Source organism: Oratosquilla oratoria, chromosome 32 (genome assembly GCF_046742065.1).
Source record: "Oratosquilla oratoria isolate Oo_2021 chromosome 32, ASM4674206v1, whole genome shotgun sequence".
Classification (NCBI taxonomy): Eukaryota; Metazoa; Arthropoda; class Malacostraca; order Stomatopoda; family Squillidae; genus Oratosquilla; species Oratosquilla oratoria.
This window is the reverse complement of record NC_134808.1, coordinates 12,964,891-12,988,697: the sequence shown is the minus strand read 5'-3', so window position 1 is coordinate 12,988,697 and position 23,807 is coordinate 12,964,891. Positions and strand designations below refer to the sequence as shown.

The following is a 23,807-nucleotide window of genomic DNA, read 5'->3' as shown; positions in this document are numbered from 1 at the left end:
GTATTTTTCTTCATTTAGTTCCAGTTCTGCTAATATGTGGTCACTTTTATTTAGTGGTTTCTTATATTCAATCTTCTCCACTATTTCAGGTTCTGATGTGATTATTAGGTTCAGTCTCGATGGCTCTTCCTCATTTCTATACCTAGTGTTCTCTTGTATCCAATGTGTCATTGTATGTTCTATAATCATATCAAGTAGTACATTTCCCCATAGGTCGTCTCCACCTTTCACTGTCATCTCTTCCCAGCAGATTTCTTTACAATTAAAGTCACCCATTATAACTTTTCTTCCTCTATCTTCCATTATCTTATTTAGTGTTATCCTTGTGTCTTCTAACATATTTTTGTGTTCTCTCTCTTCCCACAAAACCGTTTTAGGAGGCACATACTCCACCACAAATGTTCTGCTCTTCTTGTCCCTGTCCCCTATTTCCATCATAATAATTTCCAGTCTATTCTTTCTATATGTAACATTCCTCATATTTCTTTCCTTCTTATTCAGGAACATAACTCCACCCCCTTGTTTTACTTCGCTTTTTCTAATCCAATAACCATATACACCATATCCTACACTGTTGGGTGGTAATGGACCTTTCAATTTTGTCTCCACAATTCCCATTATGTCAGGTTCCTTTTCCTTCAGGTAATCATTCAGTTCATTCAAGCCTGTTATTAAGCCATCTATATTTGTGAAGGTTATTTTTACTTTTCTGTTACCTCCATCCTGTTTTCTGTTTCCCTTCTATTTTCTCTCCTATGAACCATTTCCTCACTTTCATATCCACTACTCTCCAATAGAATTTCTCTTTGTCTGACTCTGTTCTGTTCTCATTTTTTTCTTAGGTTCTATTCTTTTTCTTTTTTCTTCCTCTCTTTCCTCTTTATTCATCTCTCTTTTTATCCTTACCTGTTTGTACTGATCACTTTCTGCTAGTTTTCCTGTTTTTCATAAGACATTCTCTGCTGTCGTTTGTGACCTGAATTTATATTTAAATGGTCTGGTCTTGTCTATACTGTATTTCCCTAGTCTATATATTTCTTCAATTTCTTTCCTATTTCCTATTCACCTTCTTGAAATATTTTGATATCTTGTTTACCTTTTCTTTCTTATCTCTTACTCTTGTAGTCCTATCTGAATTATGCTTCTCTTCCATTCCTGATATAATTATACATTTCTGTTTATCTGCTAAGTCTCTTACTATATTCTCCTTCTCTCGTCACTTTAATAACTGTGTCCTTAGTGTGTTCCTTCATTTGTTGTTTCACTATATTTCTAAATTCAGTTTTATTATCCTCCTGAACTTTTCTCCACCCCTTTACCTTTTTCGCTATGGACTCCTTATTCTCTTTATCATTCCTCTTTAATTCCTCATTCTCATCATTTACTTCTTTTAACTGTCTTTTTAATTCTTCTATTTCTTCATTTATGTTTTGGTTCTCCTTCTTTAGTTCTTCCAATTTATCAAATCTCTGTGTAATAAGCGCGAGTTGGCTAAACCGAACCTCCCATGATTTGTTAGTTTTTACTCTAGATTTGCTAATTGGTGGAGGTTGTAATTGTCGTTTCCTCTCTCATTAAATCCATAGAAATAATGATCTCTACTTTCTATTGAGTTGCTCTTATCTATATTTCTACTTTTGATCCCTTTGCTGACTTGTTCGACTTCACCTGTGTCGTCTGTGCACCTTTTGTTTACACCCCTTCTGACTTCCGGGGCCTGTTCCTCCCCTTCCTCATTTTCTTCCATTTTTCTCAACAATTCCTCCCCTTCTCATTTTTCTTCACCTGCCGACTACACAACGAGCTTTCTCCTTCCCTACTAATACAACACAGGTACCTTCGTTGCTGAGATCCACGAAAATTGCGTTTTTTTCGGTGTTCCAATCTTCGCCGTCTGTCCGACGTGTGTGTGTGTGTGTATTTACCTAGTTGTATTTTACCGGAAGGGGAGCTATGCTTGTGGTGTCCCGTCTTCATATCTCATTTTATCTAAACTATCTTTAAATTTATGTATTGTTTTTGCACACACCACTTTCTCATCTAATTTGTTCCAACTGTCTATTACTCTGTGAGGAAAGCTGTTCTTTTTCACATCTCTTCTATAGCTGTCTTTCTTGATTTTCTTTCCGTGTCCTCTTGTATTTCTATCATCCCATTTTATCAGATTCTCTCTATCAATAATTTCTATGCCTTTCATGATTCTGTAAATAGCTATCAAATCTCCTCTCTCTCTTCTTTGCTCTAGTGTCTGTAGCTCAAGTTTTGCTAGTCTCTCTTCATATGATTGTTTTGAGAGTGTTGGTGCCAATTTTGTAATTGCTCTTTGTATTCTTTCAATATATTTTTTTTATACATTTTTTTGTACTTGGTGACCATATCGTTGCTGCATATTCCAATCTTGGTCTTATCAGAGTGATTAGGATTTTCTTCACCATTTCTTCATCCAGGTATGTAAATGCCACTTTGATTGTTCTTATTAAATTATAAGTTTCTCCAAAAATCTTATTTATATGTTTCTCAGGTGACATATTATTCATAACAATGACTCCCAGGTCCTTCTCATTTTCTACTTTTTTTATTCCTTCTTCTCCCAATTTATATGATCCTGTTATTCTGTTTTTGCTTTTTCCAAATTCCATTATACTACACTTTTTAGTGTTGAACTCCATCTCCCACTTCCTACTCCATTCCTGTACTTTATTTATATCACTCTGTAGTGACTCACAATCTTCTTCCGTGTTCACTTTTTTCAATAGTTTTGCATCATCTGCAAAGAATCTCATATAACTTTAAATTCCTTCATCCATATCATTAATATATATAGCAAACATTATTGGGGCCAGAACTGTTCCTTGTGGAACACCGCTTATTACTTCATCCCATTTTGAGTGTTTGTCACTTATCATTACTCTTATTTTTCTTTCTTGCAAAAAGTTTTCCATCCATTTAAGCAGTTTGCCCTGTATTCCTCCTTCAATTTCTAATTTCTTAAGCAACTTCTTATGTGGTACTTTGTCAAAAGCTTTTTTTTAGGTCTAGAAATGCACAATCAGCCCATCCATCTACTTTTGACAATTCTTTCACAAATTTTTGCTATTGTATTTGTTAGAGAGAATGGTCTGTAGTTGGTAGGGTCTTCTTTATTTCCTCATTTATATATAGGTACTATATTTGCTTTTCTCCAATCTTCTGGGACTTTTCCTTCTTTCAAGGGACTGTTTATTATGCTATGTATTTTGTCTGCCAGTTCATTCCTGCATTCTTTCAAAATCCAGTTTGCTATTTCATCTGGTCCATGCGATTTTCTGACATCAAGATTACTCAAGTGTTTCATTATTTCATTCTTTGTTACTTCTATTTCTTTCATGGGGGGGGGACTTTCTCTTTCCATTCGATCTCTTCAGGTTGTATGTTCTCCCTTGTAAACACTAATTTAAAATGCCTGTTCATAATTTCCACCAATTCAATTTCCTGTGTATTCAACTCCTCCTTGTCTTAATTTCTCCAAATCTTGTTTGTTTTTCAGTTTCCTGTTTACAAATCTGTAAAATAGTTTTTGGTTGATCTTTACATTTTTCTATGGCATTTTTTACATATTTTCTCTTTTCCTCTCTGCACGCTTGTACATATTCATTTCTATAACAAGTATATATTTTCCATTTTTCAGGTCTTCTTTCTTTTTTCCATTTGGTCCAAGCTTTGTATCTTTTGTCTTTTAACTTCCTACAACTTTTGTTGTACCAGCACTTTACATATTCTTTTTCTTGTTTTTGTCTTGGGACATACTTTTCCACTCCTTTTTTTTTATATAAATTTTTGTCAAAATATTCCATTTCTCTTCCACTGTTGTTTCTTCTTTGTATATTCCTTCCCAGTTTTCTTTTTGAAAGAATTCTCTTATTTTATCAAAGTTTGTTTTTTCATACATCATTCTTCCTTTTCTATATTGTTCATTTCTTTTCATGTATTTTTCCTCAGTTCCAGTTCAATCAGTATATGGTCACTTTTACTTATTGGTGTTTTATATTCAATCTTTTCTACTATTCTAGGTTCAGATGTGATTATTAGGTCTAGTCTTGATGGTTCCTCTTCATTTCTATTCTTAGTGTTCTCCTGTATCCACTGTGTCATTGTATGTTCAATAATCATCTCGAGTAGAACATTTCCCCATGAGCCGTCTCCATCCTTTACTGTCATCTCTTCCCAGCAGACTACTTTGCAATTAAAGTCGCCCATCATAACTATTCTTCCTCCATCTTCCGTTATCTTATTTAATGTTATCTTTGTGTCTTCTAACATACTCTCTTCCCACGAGGCTGTTTTTGTAGACACATAATTTATCACAAACTTTCTGCTCTTCTTATCTCTGTCTTCCACTTCGATCATAATCATCTCTACTGTATTCTTTCCAAATGTGACACTCTTCACGTTTATATCCTTCTTAGTCAGGAACATAACTCCACCCCCTTGCTTTGTCTCTCTGTTTCTAATCCAATAATTATATGCGTCATGTCCTACATTGTTGGGTGGTAGTGGACCTTTTCATTTCGTTTCTACAATTCCCATTATGTCCGGTTCTTTTTCCTTCAGATAATCATTCAGCTCATTCAATCCTGTTATTAATCCATCTATGTTTGTGTAAGACACTCTTAGTTTTCTGCCACTTCCATTGTATTCTCTGTTTCCTTTTTGTTGTTCTCTAGTATGTCGAATTTCCTTACTTTCATAATCACTAATCTCCAATAGAATTTCTTTTTTTCTGACTGTGTTCTGTTCTCATTTTTTCTTTAGCTTCTTGCCTTTTCATTTTTTCCTCCTCTCTTTCTTCCTTATTCATTTCCCTTTTTATCCATACCTTTTTATATTGTTCACTTGCTGCTAGTTTCCCTGTTTTTGATAAGATATTCTCTGCCGTCGTTTGTGACCTGAATTTAATCTTAATTAGTCTGGTCTTATCTGTACTGTACTTTACGAGTCTAAACTTCTCTTCAATTTGTTTCATGATTTCAGGTTCATCTTCCTGAACTAATTCTAGTAATCTGCTTACTTTTTCATTTTCCTCGTTGATTCTTGTGGTTCTATCTGGGTTGTGTTTCTCTTCCATTCCTAATATAATTATACATTTCTTTTTATCTGCTAAGTCTCTTACTATATTCTCTTTTTGTCTCATCACTTTAATAACCGAGCCTTCAGTTTGTTCTTTCATTTGCTGTTTAATTATGTCAGTAAATGCAACTTTACTATTTTCTTGGATTGTCCTCCAACCCTTAGCTTCTTTAGCTATGGCCTCTTTGTTGTCTTTATTATTCCTTTTTAATTCTTCATTCTCCTCTTTTACTTCTTTTAACTGTCTTTTTAGTTCTTCTATTTCCTTAGTTAAGTTTTTGTTCGCCTTCTCTAGTTCTTCCAATCTTTCAACCCTTTACGCAATTTTTTATATTTTACCGAACCTTATCTCCCAATGTTTGGTCATTTGTTCAAGTTTTTCCTCTAGTCTTGCCAGTCGGGGGAGGTTGGTATCCGCCCCCCCCCCCATTAAATCCATGGAAATTATTATCCTCACCTTCTATTGTGCTGCTCTTATCTATGTTTCTAATCTTTACATTTTTGTTAGTCCCTTCATCGTCACTAAATTGCGCTGGCCCGCGTTTGTTTACATGGCGTCTGCCTGCCTGGACCAAGTCCTTTCCTTCCTCATTTCCTTCCATTTCCCTCAGTAATCCCTCCCCTTCTCCTCTTTCCTCACTTTCCCACTACACGAGCAATCCCCTTCCCTGCAAATACAATAGGTACTGCCTTTGCGTTGAGATCCACGAAATTTTCACTTTTTCTTCAGGACGTCAATCCTCGCCGTCTGTCCGACGTAAGTGTGTGTGTGTGTGTGTGTGTGTGTGTGTGTGTGTGTGTGTGTGTGTGTGTGTGTGTGTGTGTGTGTGTGTGTGTGTGTGTGTGTGTGTGTGTGTGTGTGTGTGTGTGTGTGTGTGTGTGTGTGTGTGTGTGTGTGTGTGTGTGTGTGTGCTTACATAACTGTATTATATGGGGTTGGAACATTTCATACGATGTCCCATCTCTATAACAAAATTTATAGAATACTTTTCATGAGCATATCATCAGCAAATAAATCTGCGTAACTACGTACTGTATTCCAATTATCATGTGCATATACATCACGAACATTACTGGATCTAGTATAGGGCTATGTGACACCTCATTAGTCACCTTTCTCTACTCTGACATTTCACCCTGTATCACTTCACTTTTTATACACATATTCAAAACAACATTTCCACTTACTTCCCACAAGTAGCACACGGCTAAGTTGGTGAGAGCAGTTAGGAGCAAGTTGACCAAGAATTCTGTTGATGGAACTTCTTTGAAATTCAGGAACACTGTGATCCACTCAGCATTTGTAAAGTTGGTGTAGATACAGAATATGGTTGCCCCAATGATATATGCCGTCAGGATGTCTGTTGAGTATAAAATGTAAGAATATTAAAGGAGCAGTAGGGACAGTGTCATAGAAAGATTTTGACCATTGAGGAAGGGGACAGGTTGAGCAAAAAAAATTTTGGAAGCCGGCCAATGCTGACTAGTTTCTATAATAGAAAGTATTTACATCATCGCTACAAACATGTGTTGTACAAGGGCTGTACTATAGCAAATTTGGAGGCTTACTGGCTGGTTAGACCATTGCTAATTTCGGCGTAGGCCGAGGTGACAGCAATATGAACCCTGCCACCAGTTAGTTGGACCAGGGGTATGGTTCATTAAATTTCATGTTACAAAGTCCTGCAGACCGCCAACTTGGTGAAGTGAGACTTGTTAGATAAATAAATAAACAGAAAATATGACAAAAAAATCAAGTGTCACCAACTTGAAAATTAAAGGTATCATATTTTACCGAAATATATTTTTAGTGCTTACCATAGTCAAAAGTAGCTAAACAAATTACACACAAACTCTTTTGTTTTTTATTTATTGCAATTTGAAATTACTGATCCCATCACCAAAACGTCGTCTGCTTCAGCCTTGTAAAACTTACCCATGGCACAACTACTCCACAGTGATGTCATGAGTTGTGTTCAATCCTCATGCATTATCTCTGTGATTGATCTGGTGATCGTGACGTGTGTCACAGGCTATTTTATATCAAATTTAGGAATTATGAAAATGAAAATTCTACTGAAGAAAATACACAACTAAGAAGAAAAGAATAGGAGAAAAGAACTCTATCTATATACCAAGAGCTTTTCCCCCCTTATCAGGGAGGTAGCCAAATCAAAGGAATGTACCTACTCCCACCCATTTCACTCCAATCCACCACCCTTTCCCCAATCTCATATTAGCTCTTCATTGATGACAGGTCATCCCTGTATTCACCCACTACCCTGGGTCAGAAGCAATGTAGCAAGACAAAATACATCCACAGCAAGGCTACTTTCCTTAATTGGTGAGCCCCTTCCCTCCCTCTCTGTCCTCTTATTTAGGAAAAAAGAGAGAGAGAGAGAAAACGGGGAGCAATCCTTTCGGGCTGCGTTAAATATTATTCACATAAAGTCATCTCGTACCCACATGTTATCCCAAATACCTAAAGCTATTCACTTCCTCCAGCCTCTCTCCTTTTAGACTTACTTCCAGCACACTACCATCTTCTTCCTTGTTACATCACATCACCTTGCTTTTACCTACAATTACCTCCAACTTTCTCCTATCCCATACTTTCCAAAACTCCATCACTAATTCCCTTAATCCTTTCTCTGACCCTACCATAAGCGCAGTCAAGAGAAAAGAGGTGGAGAATAATAATATACTAATAACATATAGAACTCAAAAAGGCAGGAGAAGAAAGCTTATGGTAATCGGCCAGCAATAAGGATATAATTCAAGTACAGAACATGGTGAGCTAAATGATATGACTAGATTCCCTTACAATGATATTTAATTGCCTTTTTTAAGCTCTATGCAAAACAAATTGTAAGAGTTTTTGGATTTTTTTATTAGATTGATCAGATATATAAGCTTAGAAAATAAAACCAAGACAAATCATAATTGAATAACAAAGAATATATATATATATATATATATGCAAAGTAGACCACTTGGAAAAAGAAACTAACGAAGCAGAGCGCTTTCGTATATTACATCTTCAGTGCAACAAGTACTTGTACTTGTTGCACTGAAGATGTAATATACGAAAGCGCTCTGCTTCGTTAGTTTCTTTTTCCAAGTGGTCTACTTTGCATAAGTGAACCACGTACCCGTGTTCTTATTAGCATATAGATATATATATATGTATATATATATATATATATATATATATATATATATATATATGTATGTACGAGAAATTCGCTAGTGGACAGCGACATTAATCAGATAATTTTATGACCGTCGCGCAAGGATTCGAACCTGCGCTGTACATGACGACAAGAGGCCCCCATGACTGCCGCCTTACTCCGCTCGACCACTGATGCTTCAGTGGTCGAGCGGAGTAAGGCGGTAGTCATGGGGGCCTCTTGTCGTCATGTACAGCGCAGGTTCGAATCCTTGCGCGATGGTCATAAAATGATCTGATATATATATATATATATATATATATATATATATAATATATATATATATAATATATATAACAATAGAGAAAATAGTACATGGACAAAAAAACACTTGGCATTTGCTGGAACAGATTAGTATGTTCTTAGCGATGCTTGTAGTGAAGCTTTTATTTTTATACAGTGTGTAAACAATCATGAAATAATGTATCTAACTTCTCGTGTAAAGAATAATTAGTTTTGACTAGTAGTAATCAATCAGTATAGTTAACCTTTTTACTGGCACATTTGGCTGAGATGAAAAAATATCTGTATTTCGTTGTAGAAATCATTGTTTACAAAGCTTTTGTGTCATCAAGGAGGCGTTGTGTGAATGTACAGTATTTTGTAGAGTAGCAAACTACAAAAATATTGAATACGTCATGTATGCTCCTGTTTTTTAGTGTCCTAGGACTACATTGCAGACCCAGCATGTACACAGGTAAGCAACAATGATATACCAATACGAAAATTTCTTCAGAGTGATATTTCGGTTCACATTGATAGCCTATAACTATGCCATCTATCCACACATCTTGCCTGTTGTCAGAGAAGTTTAGGAAGTTGAGGTACTCCATCTGGGGTATTGGCTCTATGTTGTTGTGGCTAAGTAGCATACAGCTGAAACTTTAGGGTCCATATGGGGAGCCCCTACGAACCAGAGCCACACATCATTTTGTTTGATAGAGGAAATATCTGCCCATAGGAAAACGGTGATACTTTATTATACTGCGACTGTCCCTCCGTTATGCTGTCCTCCCACCCCTTGTTACTGTCCTGTACCATTTCTCTGAATATCTATTTCCTTTTTTTCGCCTAATCCTGTGGTGGGGGAGGAGAATACTGCCACCAAGTCTCCCCACTTGAGTCGTATAAGGCGACAAAAACCGGGACGGGGATAGGACTAGGCATCCTTCTCCCTTAAGCCCCAAAGGGGACATTCCTAAAAAAAAAAAAAAAAAAAAGTAAAAGCATAAGAGGGTCTAGGAGTTTTCCAAACAGTGCCCTAAGGTTTGGGTCTTTTAATGTACATGGATGTGGTACAGATGAGAGTAAAAGGGAAGAGATTTGGAGTATGTTTGTGAGAAGAAAGATGGATGTGTTGACATTGAGTGAAACTAAGTTGAAAGGGAGGGGTGAGTGTAAATTTGGGAATGTAGTTGGGAGTTTCTCAGGAATGAAAAGAGGACGAGGGAGAAAGGGGTGGCTACACTAGTAATTGAAGAGATAGGTAAACGTATAGTGGAGTACAAGGAGGTTTCTTCAAAGTTAATGTGGATAAAGGCTAAATTGGGAAGGAAGATCTGGGTTTTTGTAAGTGCATATGGGCCTGGTAGTGAGACGCGTGTGGAGGAAAGGGAGGCTTTTTGGATAGATATAAATGAGTGCATGGAGGGATTAGGGAGAAAGGTCAATGTAGTTGTACTGAGAGTTCCAGGAAAAATTCGTAGTGGAGAGTTGATGGTGAAGATGTGTCTAGAGAGTTGATGATAGCAAATACAGTGTTTAGGAAGAAAGTCAAGCATGAGCACACATTAAAGAGGGTGGTGGATGTAAGGGTGGTAGATAGAGCGTTAGTGGACTATATAGTGGTAAATAGGATTATGATAGGAAGAGTTAAGGATGTACATGTTCTAAAGGGAGAGAGTGGGGGAATATCAGATAATTTTTTGGTGGAAGGTAAGTTGAGAGTGGAGGATAGATAGAGAAAAAGGAAAATACCAGAAGGTGGGGAGATGCTTAGAGTGAACTGCTTAAATGAAAAAGAAAAGGAGGAGTATAAGAAGCTGAGAGAGGAGTGGGAGGAAGTGAAGGATAGAGCAGAACTAAGAGTGGAGGAGGAATGGGGATGGTTCAAGGAGGGAGTCACAAGGTGTGTGAACACGGTGTGTGGAACAAAGAGGATGGGGGATATATAAGGAATAGTAGTGAGTAGTAGGATGAGGAAGCAAAGAAGGTTGTAGAAAAGAAGAAACGAGCATTCACAGATTGGTTACAAAATGTGACAAGGGAATCATATGAGAGCTACAAAGAAAAGAAAAGAGAAGTAAAGCATAAGATAAAGGAGGCAAAGAGGAGAGCAGATATGAAATGGGGTAAGAGTTGACAGAAATTTTTGAAAGTAATAAAAAGATGTTTCGGAAAGAAATGAAAAGAGGAAGAGGAGGCGAATCAAGTAGAGAAGAAAAGGTAAAAGGTGCAGATAGAGAGATGATAATGGAAGAGAAGGCAGTAAGAGTAAGATGGGCAGAGTATCTTAGGGAGTTGCTAAATGTGAAGGAGAATAGAAAGGGAAAGGTAGTTGCAGTGGGAAGCGCTAAGAAAATGATAGTGATGAGTGATGAAAATTAGGAGAAATAAGAAAAGATGAAGTGAAGGCAGTTGTTAAGACGAGAGCAGGTAAGGCAACCGGGTTGGATGGATGTCATGTAGAATGTCTGAAAAACGAGGTACATTGATGGTGCACTGGCTGGTGCGGTTATTCAATGTTTGTTTAATAGAGGGTATAGTGCCGGAGGACTGGAGGAGTGTCTGTATAGTTCCACTTTACAAGGGAAAAGTGGACAAGTGTGAGTGTAGTAGTTTCAAAGGGATCAGCTCGTTAAGTGTAGTTGAGAAGACTTATGAGAGGGTCTTGATTGAGAAGATTAGGAAAGGAACAGAGGGAGGAATTGGTGAGGATCGGTGTGGATTTAGGACTGGTAGCGGTTGCGTAGATTAGATTTTTGTGGCATGACAGATATGTGAGAAAGCTATAGGAGAAGGTAAGGATGTTTTTTGGGGGGCTTTTATGGATCTGGAAAAGGATTATGAAAGGGTAGACAGGAAGGCATTGTGGGAGGTATTGGAGATATTTGGGATTGGAGGAAAGCTGTTAAGAACAGTCAAGAATTTTTACGAGAGCAATAGAGCATGTGTTAGGATTAGAAATGGAGAGAGTGAGTGGTTTGAGGTAAAGGTGGGACTTCCTCATGGATGTGTTATGTCGCCCTGGCTGTTCAATCTATACATGGATGGGGTGTTGCAAGGGGTAAATGAAAGAGTAATGGGTAGGGGATTGGAGAAGGTTAAAGAAAATGGATAAAAGTGGGAGATAAGCCAGTTCTTACTTGCTGACGACATTGTGCTTGTGGCAGGATCCAAGGAAAGATTGAGGAAGTTAGTGACAGTTTGGGAAGGTGTGTGAAAGAAGGAAGTTGAAGATAAATGTGGGTACATGTAAGGTGATGAAATGTACAAGGGGAGAAAGTGGCAGCAGAGTATTAAGGGAGTATTAAGGGAGATAGACTGGAGGAAGTGGATAGTTTTAGATACTAGGGTGCGAATGTGGCAGGAAAGAGAGGAGTGGAGGTGGAAGTAGAATGTAGATCAAAAGAAGCTAGTAAATGCCTTGGTGGATTAAAAAGTGTAATGAGAAATAGATATTTGGGAATGGATGCTAAGAGCAGATTATATGAAGAGCCGACAGCACTGTACGGGGCAGGAAGAGAGGAGGAGTTCAAATGTATTTGAGATGAGGTGCCTGAGAAGTATGATAGTGGTTACTAGGCTAGATAGAGTGAGAAATAAGGAAGTGAGGAGGATAACGGTGGTGGAGAGGGAGTTGGGAGATAGGATTGATGAAAGAGTATTGGGATGGTTTGGACACATGGAAAGAATGAGTGAAGAAAGATTAGTAAAAGAGTTATGGAAGGCAAATGTGGAGGGAGTGAACATGAAGGGGCGACCTAGGATGAGATGGATTGATGTGGTTAAAGGGATATTGGGAAAGAGGGGAATATCTGTTGAAGAATGACGGGAGAGAACAGAAGACAAAGGTGAATGGAGAATGGTTGTATATGGATGATGCTGTGATGCATGAGGTGGAATGGGTGGAGTGATGGGAGGTGAGGGAGTATGTGTGAGAAATAAATTGACGCAGCCCGAAGGGATTTCTCTCCGTCTTCTCCTTTTCTGCATGAGGGGACGAAGAGGGGGGTCGCCCATTTAATGAAGCGGCCTTGCGGTGGATGTCCTATGCCTGCTTCTGGCCCAGGCCAATGGGCAAGATGCAGGGATGACCCATCATCCAGGAGGTGCCAAGATAAGGGGAAGGGAAGAGGGTGGAGGGGAGTGGAGTATGTTGGGGATGGAATGGGTGGGAGTGGTTTATGCCTTTTTTTTTCTACCTCCCATGGTATATGTATATATGTGAGACTACTCTCAATATCACCAAAGGAATTGTCTGTTTTACTATAGGACAAAAATTTTAATCAAGATAGCTTGGGTTGGTACACAAACCATGACGTCATCAGAAATAGTAATAAGAGATGGTGCTGTATGCTCTGTTTTAGAATGCAAATTAAGAGACAACAAATATTTTCATCAAAAAGTCCCTAAAAACTACTTTTGAGATAAGATATTTGTTTTAAACATGGTTCTTCTGAAAACAAATAAAAATATAAATATAAAGTTGTACCTGGGCATGGTGGTTATTCTTTAGAATTATTCGTTGTTCAGTCTATCATCAATTGTTTCTAGAACCTGGCTCGAGGACACTCATGACATTTACTACGTCTGGTGGATTGTTCTATTTACTGCATGTTCTGTTTGGTCTGTGATCTGTCCTCGGTGTACTCTGTGTTGTTGAAGCTACTGGATCTTTTCCTGAGAAGACCACTTTGTCTTTAGCACTGCTTAAATAACATTACTCCTCAAAGTGGACAAAATCATACATGACAACTGTCTGCAATGTGTTATAGTGGCACTGAAGTGTACCAAAGTGTCCACCAACTATCAGGTCTGTATTGTGTATGCAAAACACCAACTACTGTGGATATCACACCAGTGCCAACAGATTCACGGTGTTTGACAGTCACGTGCATATGAATCAGGAGGCAAAGACATCCCCACAGCTTGCTACTGAAATGTGTAGCTTCCTCGATCTCTGCTTTTTGGCTGTTGTAGTTCATGCTGAACTAAAGCATGATCACTGGCCCCCTCTTTGCGCTACTGAAGCAAGACGTTGCCTTCAAGTGGAACGCAGTGGACGAAGACGTCTTTGTGTGCCTGAAGTACACCATCCCCGCTGGGCGCTTGCTGCACTAGTTTGATCCAGAACTGCCCACCTTTGTTACCTCTGATACAAATGACAGGGTATTGGCGCACTGTTCTAATAGGTAGACACTCCTGGAGTTAGCAACTGTCGGGTTCTAAGTCCAAATATGGTGTCACCAAGAAGGAGACGTTCACTGCCATTTGCACTATCGAACACTGGATGTTGTTCTTGTGGAGGGCATTGCTTCATCTTGTGTGCTGACCACGCTGTCCTTAAGTCAGGGTTGTTATTGAAGTACAGTGGGCAGGCTCGATTAATTCTCTTACACATACAGCACGCGCCTAGAACTCTGATCCCCTATGTGCTATCTTTGTTGTGTGGTGCAAATGTCAATGAGGTGTACATGATACCAAGTGTTTCTGCCCAGTTTGTATGCAGGATGTATATGTTGTTGAATGTTAGGTACAATTTGATGTAGTGTTTATGGCTGTTGCTTAGCTTTTGCTCCTTCAGTCTGTCAGTGATTAGCCAGTGTTGCAGTCTGTGTATGTATGATTGGAAATATACAGTGGCTTCTCTGTGCTTGTGGTGAAAATAGATGGATATGATATCAGTGTAGGAAGTGATGAGTGTGTTGGCTTCTTCAGATGGGGGTGCTGGAATACCATACATGAATAGTATGAATAGTATAGGCAAATTCTTAAGTTATTAGAAATTAAGTTATCATTATCGTTATCTGCATGTTAGACACACAATGTTGTAGATAAAAGTTGCACATTACTAAAGTTATTATAACATTACCATGGGGACAACCATATAAGGAGGTAATGAAGCGTGCATGCATATCAGTGTGCACATAAAACATTCAAGAATACATGCAACTAGATGCGATACATACAGTTCGTATATAGCGGTGCGCGGAAAGGTGCACCCAGGGAGAAGGCGATGGCAGCGTTAACAAATATGTAGAATATAACAATGACAAGGCTGGTGTTCTCATAGCTGGGATCGGGCGGCCACGTTCCCGGAACAAACTCGAAGGGTATAAACCTGCCAGAATGAAGTCAACAGTTTAATTACGGTGTGTGTGTGTGGGGGGGGGTTAGTGATAGGTTTTCGGGGTGAGTGAAGAGGAGTTGATTATAATTGACATATATTTTGCAGGACTGCTTTTGGGAGGTGCCCATCGATATCCATCTATGAAGATTCTTTTTGTCAATTTATATTATAACAAAATTATCTATAAGATAATATGATGAGCCAGTTGTAGAAAACAAACTTCAGCGACAAAAACTTATATGCACGATATTAGAAATGAGTGAAAGTACAAAAAGATATAATTAACCATTTATTCAATTGGAAATAAAACATTTACAAAAGCAAGATGTGGGAAGGATCAGTGTAACAGGCTAATGGATAAAGGTACACAAGTAAGGTGGATAGAGGGGTAGGTGGCGAGAATTTCAATTTTATGTGTAGGATGTTTGAAAACATAAGCAGGGGAGTTGTATAATCTCGCTCCCCGTCTAAAGTTTATAAACAAACAACTAGGGAACAGATTCTAATGCTGATGTGACAATATGTTAACTAAGCCATTCCAGCCTCGATTTCAAGATTGCTTGTGTAAGCAGTATTGCTTAAGACGTTGTAACAGTCTTTCTGATTAGAGAAGGGTGGAAGAGAAAGAAAAAAAGAATATTGGTACATGGGAGAAAAGTCACGCCTTTAGGGGAGGCACTTATTTGTAATAGTAAAGATCATTGGATGAATAAAGTAGTGGCGTCGGAACAGAGGTGGCTTAGTGAGTGGATTGAGGATCCCAGGCCGGGAGTCTCTTGGTGTAAATTGACAAGCCAACTATAATATTATTTGGGAAGAAAATAAATATTTTAAATACATTTAATTCACCCCATTGAGAAGCACTACTTACTTTCTATAGAAGATATGATGAAAGGCATACTTAAGTGAAGTTAAGTTGAAAGTGAAAGAAGAAATACAATACTATAGAAGGGAACAGTAAACAGGTCCTGGAGCCGCAGCGTCTACGTCGTGGGACCATCCCCCAACCCCAAGAGTTGGGGGCCAAACAGCGGCAACCAGCCCTGGCCACCGGCTCTACGCAGGTGGCACCGATTCCCAAGAGGAGCTACGTCTGCCTTGGGGAGTACCACAATCCTTTTTCTCAACATGCAATATTACGTTTTTTCTGCACCGAGGGGTGATTTTCCGGCAATCACCCCTCTTCTACTTTTAGCCGGAGATGTAGAGAGCAATCCTGGGCCCACCACAAAATACACATGCCCAACATACTCTAAACCCATTACTTCGAGCAGACAGACAAAGGGCTCAGTTCAGTGCAATATGTGCAAAAACTGGGCCCACCTCACTTGTACAACACTTGCTGACACAAACCAATACACAAACAGTTGGACATGTTCTACCTGCCCTTCAGTAACCACACTCCCACCTCCCCAACCACAGCCAGCACCCTTACCCACTCCCAATTTCCCTTTGCCCTCATCCCCAATCAGTACTCCCCTTCCTTTGTCCCCAATCTCTCCTTTCCCCCCCTCTAACCCAGATCCTATACCTTTCCCATTAACACCCCCAACCTCAACCCACAAACGGCAACATACAACACATAAAGAACACACAACATCAACATATTACAACACAACATTGACGGTATTAACACGAAAAAACATGAACTCGAACACTTTCTTAAACAACACAACATACACATTGCAATTATACAAGAAACAAAACTAAGACACTCACACAAAACACCATCATTTCATAATTACACCACCATCAGACAAGACCGGACCGACGGCAATGGTGGTAGACTCATCACCCTGATTCACCACTCCATCTGTTTTGTGGACACAAGTGCCACAACCAAAATTCTCCTCCCTACCACAGATAACACAACAGAAATCCAATCCATTCGAATCCGCTCAGGCAACAAATCAACACTGACAATAGTTAACATGTACATTCCCCCCAAATCATCCCCCACAGTTCCAAACACCTACAGACCTCAATTTAGCCAACTAGCCTCAATCCCCAACCTGATCATGGGTGGTGACTTCAACGCCAAGTCGTCTGCCTGGTATGTCGACAACCCTGACACAGACAGAGGGCTTGATATACAGACTCAGTTTGTCTCATTGACTTCACACATAATCATACACATATCCCACACCAAGCCCTCTACACTCCCTCCTCTCCTGATATCACCTTCTGCTCCCCCTGCCTAACCCCAACAACATCATGGAGAGTGGTCGGAACCCTTGGTTCTGACCACCTTCCAATCATCATCACCACCAACACAACATGCACCCCAGTTGGCCACAGACACACATACACCAATTACAAGAGAGCTAACTGGGAAGCTTTTACTGAAGAGACAGAACAACATTTTGAAACACTTAACAGTACACCAATCACAAACATAAACAATGCTGTGCACGCTTTTAATACAATCATACAAAACGCAGACAAGAGATACATCCCTAGAGGCAACAGAAAATCACACAACCCCAACTTCACACCAGAAATCCAAAGCCTCATCAGACAACGAGACATACTTAAACACAATACCCCCACACCTATCCCTCAAAACATAGCAGACCAAATACAAACACTAAACACTGTGATTGCCAATAAAATACACGAACAAAAAACACAAAATTGGCAAAACTTTATCAATAAACTTGATCACAAAACAAACACCAGCAAATTGTACAAAATACTCAACAGCATTACACTATCCAACAGTAACACAACACGCTCTCACGCAGCAATAATCACAACAACAGACAATCTACCCTCAAACAGACAACAAGCAAACACACTCATAAATCATTTTGCACAGACAAGTCATCTCACTTCTCACCCTGACGACCGACACAATATTCGACGTAAGAAAGACTTTCCCACAGACTCAGACTATACACCCTTCATAGACAGTCAGACAAAACACATAATACATAATCTCAAGCACTCATCTGCCTGTGGCCCTGATAACATAAGTAACATCCACCTAAAACACATTGGGCCACAAGGTATACACGTACTCACAAACATTGCCAACTACAGCTATTCACACAACACTATACCCGACATCTGGAAGTATGGTAAAATAATCACCATTCCAAAACCGAACAAAGACCCAACAATCCCAACATCGCACCGCCCAATCACACTTCTCTGCACCCCCTCTAAAGTCATTGAACGCCTAATACTTCAACTTGTCACACCACATATTCCCCTTGCTGACTCACAACACGGTTTTAGGCCACTACACTCCACAAACACTCTTCTGATAAACCTCACACAAAGAATTTTAGATGGCATCAATTCAGATAGGCCCCACCACAGAACACTTCTTATAACATAAGACATTAGTAAAGCTTTTGATGCTATCCCCCGCCATAACCTAAGAAATAAAATATATAACACAGACATGCACAATAACACCAAAAGATGACATATTATTCATAACAATGACTCCCAGGTCCTTCTCATTTTCTACTTTTTTTATTCCTTCTTCTCCCAATTTATATGATCCTGTTATTCTGTTTTTGCTTTTTCCAAATTCCATTATACTACACTTTTTAGTGTTGAACTCCATCTCCCACTTCCTACTCCATTCCTGTACTTTATTTAGATCACTCTGTAGTGACTCACAATCTTCTTCCTTGTTCACTTTTTTTTAATAGTTTTGCATCATCTGCAAAGAAGCTCATATAACTTTCAATTCCCTCATCCATATCATTAATATATATAGCAAACATTATTAGGGCCAGAACTGTTCCTTGTGGAACACCGCTTATTACGTCATCCCATTTTGAGTGTTTGTCTCTTCTCACTACTCTCATTTTTCTCTCTTGCAAAAAGTCTTCCATCCATTTAAGCAGTTTGCCCTGTATTCCTCCTTCAGTTTCTAGTTTCTTAAGCAACTTCTTATGTGGTACTTTGTCAAAAGCTTTTTTTAGGTCTAGAAATGCACAATCAGCCCATCCATCTCTTTCTTGTATTATATCTATTAGCCTTGAATAGAAACATATTAAATTGGTGACGCATGATCGTCCTTGTCTGAATCCAAATTGCCTTGGATTTAGCACGTTTTTTTTTTCTAAATATTTTACCCATCTACTTTTGACAATTCTTTCACATATTTTTGCTATTGTACTTGTTAGAGAGACTGGTCTATAGTTGGTAAGGTCTTCTTTATTTCCTCCTTTATATATAGGTACTATATTTGCTGTTTTCCAATATTCTGGGACTTTTCCTTCTTTCAAGGAACTGTTTATTATGCTATGTATTTTGTCTGCCAGTTCATTCCTGCATTCTTTCAAAATCCAGTTTGCTATTTCATCTGGTCCATGCGATTTTCTGACATCAAGATTACTCAAGTGTGTTAATATTTCATTCTTTGTTACTTCTATTTCTTTCATGGGGGGGGGGACTTTCTCTTTCCATTCGATCTCTTCAGGTTGTATGTTCTCCCTTGTAAACACTAATTTAAAATGCTTGTTCATAATTTCCGCCATTTCAATTTCCTCTGTGTATTCAACACCTTGTCTTAATTTCTCCAAATCTTGTTTGTTTTTCAGTTTGTTATTTACAAATCTGTAAAATAGTTTTGGTTGATCTTTACATTTTTCTATGATATCTTTTTCATATTTTCTCTTTTCTTCTCTGCACGCTTGTACATATTCATTTCTATAACAAGTATATATTTTCCATTTTTCAGGTCTTCTTTATTTTTCCATTTGGTCCAAGCTTTGTCTCTTTTGTCTTCTAACTCCCTACAACTTTTGTTGTACCAGCACTTTACATATTCTTTTTCTTGTTTTTGTCTTGGAACATACTTTTCCACTCCTTTTTTTTTTTTATAAATTTTTGTCAAAATATTCCATTTCTCTTCCACTGTTGTTTCTTCTTTGTATATTCCTTCCCAGTTTTCTTTTTGAAAGAATTCTCTTATTTTATCAAAGTTTGTTTTTTCATACACCATTCTTCCTTTTCTATATTGTTCATTTCTTTTCATGTATTTTCCTCATTTAGTTCCAGTTCAATCAGTATATGGTCACTTTTACTTATTGGTGTTTCATATTCAATCTTTTCCACTATTCTAGGTTCAGATGTGATTATTAGGTCTAGTCTCGATGGTTCTTCTTCATTTCTATACCTAGTGTTCTCCTGTATCCACTGCGTCATTGTATGGTCAGTAATCATCTCGAGTAGAACATTTCCCCATGAGCCGTCTCCATCCTTTACTGTCACCTCTTCCCAGCAGACTTCTTTGCAATTAAAGTCGCCCATCATAACTATTCTTCCTCCATCTTCCATTATCTTATTTAATGTTATCCCTGTGTCCTCTAACATACTTTTATGTTCACTCTCTTCCCACAAGGCTGTTTTTGGAGGTACATAATTTATCACAAACTTTCTGTTTTTCTAATCTGTGTCTTCCACTTCGATCACAATCATCTCTACTGTATTCTTTCCATATGTGACACTCTTCACGTTTGTATCCTTCTTAGTCAGGAACATAACTCCACCCCCTTGCTTTGTCTCTCTGTTTCTAATCCAATAATTATATGCTTCATGTCCTACACTGTTGGGTGGTAGTGGACCTTTTAATTTCGTTTCTACAATTCCCATTATGTCCGGTTCTTTTTCCTTCAGATAATCATTCAGCTCATTCAATCCTGTAATTAATCCATCTATGTTTGTGTTAGACACTCTTAGTTTTCTGCCACTTCCATTGTATTCTCTGTTTCCCTTTTGTTTTTCTCTAGTATTTCGAATTTCCTTACTTTCATAATCACTACTCTCCAATAGAATTTCTCTTTTTCTGACTCTGTTCTGTCCTCGTTTTTTTTCCTTAGCTTGTTGTCTTTTCATTTCCCCCCCCCCTCTCTTTCCTCTTTATTCATTTTCCTTTTTGTCCATACCTTTTTATATTGTTCTCTTGCTGCTAGTTTCCCTGTTTTTTTTATAAGATATTCTCTGCCGTCGTTTGTGACCTGAATTTAATCTTAATTGGTCTGGTCTTATCTGAACTATACTTTCCGAGTCTAAACTTCTCTTCAATTTGTTTCATGATTTCAGGTTCATCTTCCTGAACTAATTCTAGTAATCTGCTTACTTTTTCATTTTCCTCATTGATTCTTGTGGTTCGATCTGGGTTGTGTCTCTCTTCCATTCCTAATATAATTATACATTTCTTTTTATCTGCTAAGTCTCTTACTATATTCTCCTTCTGTCTCATCACTTTAATAACTGAGTCTTCAGTTTGTTCTTTCATTTGCTGTTTAATTATATCAGTGAATGCAACTTTACTCTTTTCTTGGATTGTCTTCCAACCCTTAGCTTCTTTAGCTATGGCCTCTTTGTTTTCTTTATTATTCCTCTTTAATTCTTCATTCTCCTCTTTTACTTCTTTTAACTGTCTTTTTAGTTCTTCTATTTCCTTAGTTAAGTTTTTGTTCGCCTTCTCTAGTTCTTCCAATCTTTCAACCCTTTGCGCAATTTCTGACATTCTACCTAACCTACTCTTCCAATGTTCGGTCATTTGTTTAAGTTTTTGTTCTAGTCTTGCCAGTCGGGGGAGGTTGGTATCCGCCACCACCCCTCATTAAATCCATAGAAATTATTATCCTCACCTTCTAATGTGCTGCTCATATCTATGTTTCTAATCTTTACATTTTTGTTAGACCCTTTATCGTCACTAAATTGATCCGGCCCGCGTTTGTTTACATGCCGTCTGCCTGCCTGGACCAAGTCCTCTCCTATCTCATTTCCTTCAATTTCCCTCAGTAATCCCTCCCCTTCTCCTTTTTCCTCACTTTTCCACTACACCACGAGCAATCCCCTTCCCTGCAAATACAATAGGTACTTCCTTTGCGTTGAGATCCACGAAAATTTCACTATTTCTTCAGGACGTCAATCCTCGCCGTCTGTCCGACGTAAGTGTGTGTGTGTGTGTGTGTGTGTGTGTGTGTGTGTGTGTGTGTGTGTGTGTGTGTGTGTGTGTGTGTGTGTGTGTGTGTGTGTGTGTTGTGTGTGTGTGTTTGTAAATATATGCATATGTAGAATGTAGATTTGCCGTTCCACCGCTGGTGGCCAGCGGTGTAACGGCGAATCTACATTCTGCATATGCAATATAGAATCAGGCCGAGTTTTTGGTTTTAATATCTTCTGTTCTTGATATATTCTAGTCCAAATACTACATACACGGCAAGCCCTCAGGAAAGCTCCGAGTATTCCCAGACATACTATATATATATATATATATATATATATATATATATATATATATATATATATATATATATATATATATATATATATATATACAAAATATATTTACAACGGTTGCCAGTTGTGAAAAGGATGTTGTTGCCTATGAGGCATACGGCATACTGAGAAGTTGGGTCGCTTCGGTCGGTAGCGTCGGGATCGGTTGGAGGTGCTAACCCGAGCGAAAACAACTGGCCCCTTTCTTCTTGACCTGAGCCGCGGTAGAATCTTTTGTTATCAAGGGGCATTGTCAAGAAGGGTCGTTTAGCCTTTGTCCACAAGTCCCTAGGGAGATTCGTAGCTTACGTTAAAACAACATCTTGTAGCATATATGTGCAAGCGCGCGCATGCCAATATCGAAGGGAGACCCAGCTACGAAGATGATCAGTTACGAAGATGCGCAAGTCATCGAAGTGTTGCAATGTTGACTATAACATATATATATATATATATATATATATATATATATATATATATGAATATATATATGCATATATATATATATACATATATATATACATGTATGTAAGTATATATATATATATATATATATATATATATATACATATAAATATATATATACATATATATATATATATATATATATATATATATATATATATATATATATATATACATATATATTCTCTCCCTCCTTCCGTCATATCTCTCTCCCTCCCCCGCCAATTTTCCTCATCTCTCTCTCTAATCTTCTTCTGCCATTTTTCTCTCTCCCTCTCTATCCCTCACTTCTCTCTTTCTCTCCCTTCTGCTATATCTCTCCCTCTCTCACTCACTGTCTCTCTCATTCTCTTTCTCTCTGTATCCCTTCCCCTGCCATATTTCTCTCTCTTTCTCCATCCCTCACCCCTTTCCTTCCCCCCGCCATTTCCCTTTCTCTATTTCTCCCCTGTCATATTTCTCTCTCTTTCTCTATCACTCACCCCTTTCCTTCCCCCGCCATTTCTCTTTCCCTATTTCTCCCCTGCTATTTTTCTCTCTTTCTCTATCTTTCCACCTTCTCTACTTATTTTCTTTTCCCCGCCACCACATCTCACTCTCTCTCTCCCCTTGCCATGTAACTCTCATGCTCCCATGCCATGTAACTCTCTCTTTCTCCCTCCTCTCTCCTTCTGTCTTCCTTTCTCTCTTTCTCACTCTGTCTCCCCCTCTCTCTATTGTTTCCCTGCAATGTATGTCTCTTTTTATTCCTCCACTCCACTATGTCTCTATCTCTCCCTCTCTCTCTCTTTCTCCCCTTCTCTCTCTTTCTGTCTTTATTTCTCTCTCTTTCTCCTTCTGCCCTCCTCCCGCCATATTTTTCTCTCTCCCTCTCTTTCCCACTCGCCATATCTCTATTTATGTCTCTACCCTTCCCCTCCTGCCATTTCTCTTTCTCTTAGCTCCCCTTATCTCCCACTTTCTCATTCAATAACTGTGTATGCTGACATCTAAATATATCATTTCAATGAGCTCCTCATGAGCACCTAACCATTGACATATAAATAATACTTCTAACATCATCTTCACATGTGCCCACCCAACGTATATATGGTCTCATAGACCCTGACTTGGGCTAGGCAAGGTTACTTTTTAGAAATGAGGTGATGGCATCCAAAGCATATAGATTTACTAGTTATCTGTATCATCAATAAAGAAAGTTAGTTCTGTTCACGCAATGCTTAGTTTTCGTAGTCATGATTTTTATGAGACACAAAAGCTTCAAACTTGTTAAGAAGAAATTTCTGATTATTATGTTCTAATATAATATTTGTATTTATTTCATCGCTTAATTCACTTATCAATTTGTTTATCATGGTTAACAATTCAATTGGATGTGTTTAATGTATTATACAGTACAT

General features: G+C 38.4%; 1 protein-coding gene across 2 annotated transcripts in view; it reads right to left on the bottom strand.

The window, feature by feature from the left end:
* The window catches only part of LOC143041779 (polyamine-transporting ATPase 13A3-like), a 264,024-nt gene that overhangs the window by 65,677 nt on the left and 174,540 nt on the right, over positions 1 to 23,807 (bottom strand). For both annotated transcript variants that reach the window (XM_076213829.1, XM_076213830.1), the window contains exons 20-21: positions 14,528 to 14,679; positions 6,295 to 6,467 (exon numbers count right to left, since the gene is read on the bottom strand). In XM_076213829.1, the coding sequence (XP_076069944.1) occupies positions 6,295 to 6,467; positions 14,528 to 14,679 (325 nt within the window). The remainder of the gene's footprint in view (positions 1 to 6,294; positions 6,468 to 14,527; positions 14,680 to 23,807) is intronic.